Source organism: Crocodylus porosus, unplaced genomic scaffold (assembly GCF_001723895.1).
Source record: "Crocodylus porosus isolate Cpor-Errol unplaced genomic scaffold, CroPor_comp1, whole genome shotgun sequence".
In the NCBI taxonomy this organism is placed as follows: Eukaryota; Metazoa; Chordata; order Crocodylia; family Crocodylidae; genus Crocodylus; species Crocodylus porosus.
This window is the reverse complement of record NW_017728907.1, coordinates 19,999,894-20,007,222: the sequence shown is the minus strand read 5'-3', so window position 1 is coordinate 20,007,222 and position 7,329 is coordinate 19,999,894. Positions and strand designations below refer to the sequence as shown.

Genomic DNA, 7,329 nt, shown 5'->3' with positions numbered 1-7,329 from the left:
GGTAAAACTGACAGTTCCTTGGGTCTCAGACTCTCTACTTCAGAGAATAGCATGTAATATCTTTGCACACTAGAAGGGGCATAAAGAAGGGTCCAACACTAATATTATGTATCAATGTCAATTAAACTCTGCAGTGGTGCAGTGGTGGAAGGGGAACTTGCTCCTCTGGAGACACTGCTTGGAAGAAACCTTTGGGAAAAGGACTGTCCTCTCTTTACATGTGCTGACAGCACCAAGCACAAGGAGCAGGGGAATTCCACCCATTACTGCAGGGGCTTCAGCAACATAGACATTACAATAAAACATCACCTCTCTGCCCACAAAGGAGTCGTTCTCCTCAAAGATCAAGGCCAGGTACATGACATTGTTTTTCTGAAAGAATCCATGAACCTCCTCTGTGCTGCAAGGAAAGCAAAATAATAAGATGGGTCATAACTAAAACAGGAACATTCCCTCCATGCAAGCACTGGAAAAATGACAATAAGTGCATGAAGAACAGACAGGTGGCACCACTCAGGGTGCAACTCTTTGAGGTGGGACACAGACATGTTAGACAGAATACATAGAATAATGGGGTTGGAAGTATCTGTGGAAGGAGCAGCAGGCACAAGGCACGACTTCCAGTTTGACTGATTAAAAATAAAAATCTTTGCTATTCTCCTGTGCAACAGCTCTCAAAATTCTGGACAGGAGCTTATTCCATTTGTCCTAGTTGAGGACATCCATTTTCATACTCTTGTTCCCATTAGCGTCTTTCTTCCCAACCCCCTGCTCCTCATGTTCACTGTCATCAGACATACTGAAGACTATGGTTCGATATTCATTCTATTTTGGGGACATACCAAGATTATCTTTAATCTCTTTCTCATCTTTACTACACACTAGCCCTACCTTCACATCTTCTTTCCTTGTTTGTTTGTTTTTAATTTATGGCTGAAGAACTTTTTGCTACGTGTTTTAATATCCTTTGCAAGGTCTATCTCAGTTTAAATTTAGGCAGTTCTCACTTTCTCTCAAACACTTCCTGACCTCTTACACACAGCTTTGTTTACTGATCAGTCCCTTTTTCCATTTTTACAGGGTTTCTGCTTACTCCTAATATCTTTTGGAAATTGTTCTTTATCCACTTTTGTCATGAGCCCTTCCCTACAAATAATTTCCCAGTTACTTGGGATACAAGATCTAGATAGTTTGCATATTTTTGACTTGCAGAAGCTCCAAGCCCCTCCCATATTCCAGTCTCTAATAAGCTCAGTCCAGATGACTTTTCTAACTACCCTATATACTTTATTCCAAGATGAATTTTTTTCCCTCCATTTAACAGGAGGAGAAAAGCATTGCTTCTTGGAATCAAGTACAAGGTGGCAACGGGCAGATGGCTGTTGCAGCTCCAGCCCCAACCCCAGGTTGGGGTGGCAGCCGGAGTTGCTGCCTGCCCCGCTGCTGCCTCTGCATCCCCTGCCTCTCCCGTCAGCATCCTTGGGTCCCTGTCTCCACCCCCGCCATGCCACACGTACCTCCTTGCGCCCTCCCATCTCCCACTTACATTTGCTCTGGCACCATCAGGCTTGGTCCCCACTGCATCCTGCAGCATGGACCACAGCCCCAGCCCAGCACCCTAGCAGTGCTGCTGGCTCTGTGTTGCTGCTATGGGTGGGGGCTATGCTCCATGCCCCAGGCTGCAATGGGGATGGAGCCTGCTGGCAGTAACAGAGGGGTGAGAGGGGGATGGGCAAGTGGGGGAGAGATGGGAGGTAGGGACCCAAAGCCACAGCTTTGGGCAGGGGAGGAGGAGGCAGAAATGGTGTGGGGTGGAAATGGGGGGCAGGGGTCAAAGCCTGCAGGGGGGGGCAGGTACAAAGGGGGAGAACTGTCTGCCCCTCCCATCATCTGTTCCCCTCCCCCATCTACCCCATACCACCTGCCATATTTCATGCCCCCCTGCCTCTTCCACCACCTGGACTCCCCCCCCGCACTGCCTGCTCCATTACTGCCCCCTTCATTGCCTGTCCCCCCACCACTTGCAGTGGGGGGGGAATTCCAGACTATTCTCAAATAATTAGATTACATACATAGAAAATTATAACAAATTTATAAATATAGAATCTAATTATTGGGGGTTCATCCCAAATTCAGGGTCACCTTGGATTTAGGTAATTACAGTAGCGCTCTTAGTTTATGACAATCTGCCAGTCTGAAATTGAGAACCTTAGTAGAAAGGAACTTTTGTATATTTTACCTATTCTTTCATTTAATTTTAACCTTTTCATTTAATTTGAACAATTCATGGCCAATTAATTCAAGTGCTTATTTCCCCAGACCAGAACTTTTAAAATCAAGGACCTTAGCTGCAGACCTAGTTTTGTTTATGGTGTGTCCAGGCAGCCTCATAGAGGAAGCCTAGGAAAGGCCTCCAGTGCAGTCCCAAAGGAAATAATTTAGAAATGATGACACAAGTGCTTCTGAAATGAGCACATGAATACTGTTGTTATAAATGTGTGGAAGAACCTAGGTTTGGAACCAAGAAACACTGAAGTTTTCCTGATAGAACTGCTACTCAAAGTCTTGGTAAGGATGGGCGCACTCCTTTCCTGATCTTTCACACCCCCACCTTCTTGCCCACAGCATCCCTACCTGGCTCCTGTGTCTCTCTCTCACATATACACACACAAACAATGCAAAATGGGTAACTGCTATTCTGTTGCCCTCCAATTACCAGGCAGGTTTCAATCCAAGTGAGGGATCCAGGTACTTCTCCAGGTTGGTGATTATGCTTTGTCTCAGGACTGAAACATCTGGGTTATCTGTAGAGGGAACTAAATACACAGGTCTCAACCCCAGAGCAGGCCATACAAGCAACCACAGATGGTGTCTCTTGCTTAGTAGCAAACACAACCTGTGCTAGCCCAAAATCCCAGCTATACTGGCTCCCTCCAATCCTGCAGCCACAGCTCTGTCACCTTACAGGGGAGGGTTTGAAGAGCTATTGGGTTTAGTGTGCACTTCCCCAGTCCACCTGACAGCCTCTACAACCCCGCAATTAAGGGCTCAGAACAGAGATATATGTCTCTTTTATGAAGTTCAGCTTAGGCTACAGTGGTGACTTTTAGGGATTTTCCCTCGTGAGGCAAGGATTTCATACACATTAGGGCTGGAAGGGACCTCGTAAGATCATTGGGTCCAGACCCATGCCCAAGGGGCAGGAAGTGAGCTAAGGTCAAAGGATCCCAGCAAGATAAGCAATAAGCATTCAAATGTTTCTTGAAAGTGTCCAGAGTAGGTGCTTGCACCACCTCTGGGGGGAGTCAGTTCCATGCCTTGGGGGCTCAGATAGCAAAGAAGTTTTTCCTTCTGCCTCATCTAAAATGGTCTTGCAGGAGTTTGTGACCGTTGGACCTTGTCCTCCCCTGGAGTGCTCTGGTGAACAGGTGCTCCCCCAGATCCTGATGCACACCCCTTATATACTTATAGGTTGCCACCTATAGCAAGTCATTCAAGAGCTTCCCTGCCCTGGCAATGCCCCCAGTGGGCCTGACCCTTGCCCCATTACTCAGCAGAGGTCAAAGGAAGCTCAAAGGAAAGCAACTCCATGAGGAAAACTGTGGTAGCAGCTTCCATTGAAAAGAGTTAAAAAGCAGCCTAATACTTACTATCTATGTCCTTTCCATCTTCTGGTTTTGTGGAATTAGGTTTGAAAACCTGAAACAAAACAAGGACACTGGGTTAGCATAAGTGTTCAGAGAGCACTTCAAAGAGTTTGTTAAAATCTAGAGCACAGCAAGATACAGCACACAAGGCCTGGGAGTGGAGTCCAGAGACCTGGGTTTTATCACCAGCATCATCTGGCTCTGCTCTGACCACCTGAAGTCCTAGGACAGATCACTTCACATCTCTGGACCTCAGTGTCCCCCTCTTCAGAGAGATCGTGGATCATCACAATGCTCTGAGATCAAAGGGTGATGACTGTGATGTGGACAGCCCATTGAATTCTGAAGTGAATGTCATATGAATGACAGCTGGAAATTTGTACCAGGTCTCTGCAGCTTCCAAGAACACACAGATTCAGCAGTGAAACAGCCACACATTTCTCTGATAATTGACACAAGGCAAACTCTACAGATCTCCCAATTAGCATACCCAGTCAGCATCCCGTCCTGCTTTTTGGCCAAAGCCTCAGTGAACAAACAGATCTTTGCACCCTGGAGGCAAACACCCGCTGGGGCTCTGACAGGTTGAGGGGGAGAAAAGTAGAGGGAATTCCCAAGTTACCTGTCCCAGCACCAGCCCTCAGAGGTCCTGCCTTCAACAAGATGAGGTCAGTGGATACAGACTGTAGGAATAGGGTGTCAGAGGCAGGCCCCCCACAAAACAAGGGAGCAACCCACAGAAAGACCCACATACTCCATTACCTCTGAGTCATGCCAATTCCAAAATCTGAGTGCACCAGTTTTTAGAATAGGTTCCCAACTTTACACTTTTAAACAAAGCCTTAGAGTTGTCACTGCCTCAGTTTGCACACATTTAGCATCTGCTTCAGTCTGCAGGGAGCCTGGAACAACTGCACTGAGTGGTATGAGCTGGCCACTCCTCTTGCAAGCTCCTGAGTCTGAAGTCTAACCATCTCATACCTTAAAACTATTAACTATTTTACTACTGACCACTTTAGCAGAGACACCTAGTTTAATACCACAATCCAAAGAACAACCAAATTGTTTGGCACTTCTTAAGTAACAGCCAGTAACAGAACCACTGGATGCTCCCAATGCAGTTCATAGATGGGAGCAAAATCTCTCAGCATCCTGGTGGCACGGAGAGCAGAAGAAAGATAAAGTGGGTAACCTGTAGTCACCCCACAGGCCTTGTAACAAGGCTTCTGACATTCTCACTCAAATCCTATGTGCCTGATTACTTCTTGCCTACACTAATCCCTGTCAAGGCTGTACTACAGCCAAGTGACTCCTGCCCCAGCACGCAGGGCTCCAGCTCTGGCTACCAGCCACTTTTCACCCACACTAGGAAGGCAGCCAGGAACTGGAGCTAGAGCCCCATGTACTGGGGCAGGAGCTGCTCAGCTGCAGCTCTCCCCTCTCCCCCTCCTCCCCAGCAGCACACCAGGGGCAGGAGGAGGAGATGCCACTGGAAGTGGAGTGAGCTGAGCAGTACCCAGAAAGCTAGAGTTGCACAGGGAAGCTGTGCACGTTGGCCAGTCAATGGGTGCAGACAGAAGTGCGGCGTGGGCTCCTCTGGGTGGGACTCAGCCACATGCATAGCGCCGCAGGGGAAGCCACGGGTTAGATGGTGCGGGAGTGGACTGCCCCACCCTGCCCAACAAGCTCTGTTGCACATGCCCCTACTTCCTCCAACCCCCAGTTGGCTTCTGGGACCTAGTGCATAGGCAGCCCCCCACACAAATATGCATGCCCCCTCACACTTCACATACCCCCGACACAATATAAAAGAGTTAGACTTTATTTTGAGCTATTAAGCAATTGTCTCTATATACACTACTCAAAAAAACATAAATAAGGACAAAAATTATTTTTGAAATAAGATTAAAATATGTTGTAATAGAGGTTTGATTTTCTATATATAGATTTCATAGATATTCGGGCTGAAAGGGACCCTGGAAGATCATTGAGTCCAGACCCGTGCCCAGGGGCAGGAAGTCAGCACCTATCATAGGATCCCAGCAAGATAAACATCCGAAAGTGTCTTGAAGGCATTCAGAGTGGGTGCTTGAATCACCTCTGGCAGTAGTCTATTCCAAATTTGTTTTTATCTATAATTTGTTAAACTGATATCTTCCAGGAGATTTTGTGTGTGCGGCCCTCAACAGCTCACCAAAACTCATTAAGTGGTACTCCAGCTGAAAAAATGGCCCACCCCTGGGCTACAGAGTCTTGCCTCTGCTCAGGGTCAGATCAATCACCGTATTTGGGGTCAGGAAGGAATTTTACCCCATGGTCAGATTGGTTTGGACTGTGAGTTTTTTTTCCTTCCTCTAGGAGTGCAGGGGAGGAAGGTGGCCCTCTGCTCAGGATCTCTTGAGCCTATATTGACAACACTGCATAGAAGTAGGACATTGGCTGCCACGGTTCCCCTGCTTTACCTCTGGCAGGTTAGGGTGTTAGGTCTCTGTTACATCAAGGTTGACAGTAGTCTTATGCAGAGTTTAGATCAAGAGTGGGCAATTATTTGGGCTGGAGGGCCACCTAGGGCTGGGTCAGCACTACAACCCTCCCCACCCCCAGCCTGCAACAGCTCACCAAAAATCCCTAAATAGTAGATTACTAGACCAGCTTGGGACTCCTGATGGCAGGTCACACTTGTATGGGCAGATGGGATGGGACCAAAGGCAAGGAGGGGCATCCGGGAGTGGGATGGATAGGCAGGGCTGGGGCCAGGATCACGGGGCAGTGACAGCATAGGTCTGCGGCTGGGGCAAAGCTGCAGTCCACTCCCCACACAACATATCAGGACCAGCCTGACACAGGAGGGTGGTGGAGCCCTGCTGCCCCCTGCCTCAGCACAGGCACATGTGGGCAGCCCCAGCGCAGCACAGCCCAACAGCAGCACAGCCCAACAGCACGGGGCAGCCTAATCTTATCCCAATCTGTTGCGGCCACCCCATGCTGCTGGGCTGTGCCACTCTGTAGCCGCACTGTATAGGGCTGCCCACATATGCCTGTGTGGGGCGGAGGCAGCAGCAGCTGGGTCACAGGCATTCACTCTGCCCCACTCCTGGGTCAGACTGGTCACAATCTGTCATGCAGGGAGTGTATCGTGGCTCTGCCCTGGCCCCAGCTCCAGGATCCTAGCCCTGGTGCCCCCCCTCCCAGATGCTAATCCCTGCCAGCCCACTGCCCCATCCCATCCATTTGGATAAATGTGCCCTGCCTGTGGGGATCCGGGGCTAGTCTCCATGGAGACCCCACCTGCCTGTTCCAGCTACTACACCATCCCAGCCTCGCTGTGCACCCAGGGGCGGTGGGACGAGCCACGTGTGCCATGGCCTAGGCTGCCCCTTCGCATTTGGGCTGGGTGGGACTGAAGGACCTGCCCTGAGATGGATAAAATCCCTTGAAGAGCTGGATGTGGCCTATATTTTGCCCACTCCTGGTTTAAATTAAGGTTATTATGGGATGGTAGGGATGACTTAGGCAAGGGGTAGGACTCAATGACCTCTGGAGGTCTCTTCCAGCCCTGCTTCGCTACGATCCTATGACCAGAGCCAATGAGGAACTGCCCGTGACACGGCTGCCTGGCACCCGTGCACTGTCACACAGGCCCAAGTGCTGACACCAGGCAGAGGGGCCAGGCTCTGCTCTC

At 49.3% G+C, this 7,329-nt stretch overlaps 1 protein-coding gene across 1 annotated transcript in view; it reads right to left on the bottom strand.

Moving 5' to 3' along the window:
• The window catches only part of LOC109306958 (sulfhydryl oxidase 1-like), an 18,263-nt gene extending 13,843 nt beyond the window's left edge, over nucleotides 1-4,420 (bottom strand). Inside the window, exons 1-4 of the mRNA XM_019530582.1 lie at nucleotides 4,410-4,420; nucleotides 3,651-3,718; nucleotides 2,717-2,804; nucleotides 310-400 (exon numbers count right to left, since the gene is read on the bottom strand). Of these exons, the coding sequence (XP_019386127.1) occupies nucleotides 310-400; nucleotides 2,717-2,804; nucleotides 3,651-3,718; nucleotides 4,410-4,420 (258 nt within the window). The remainder of the gene's footprint in view (nucleotides 1-309; nucleotides 401-2,716; nucleotides 2,805-3,650; nucleotides 3,719-4,409) is intronic.
• Nucleotides 4,421-7,329: the final 2,909 nt, after the last annotated feature.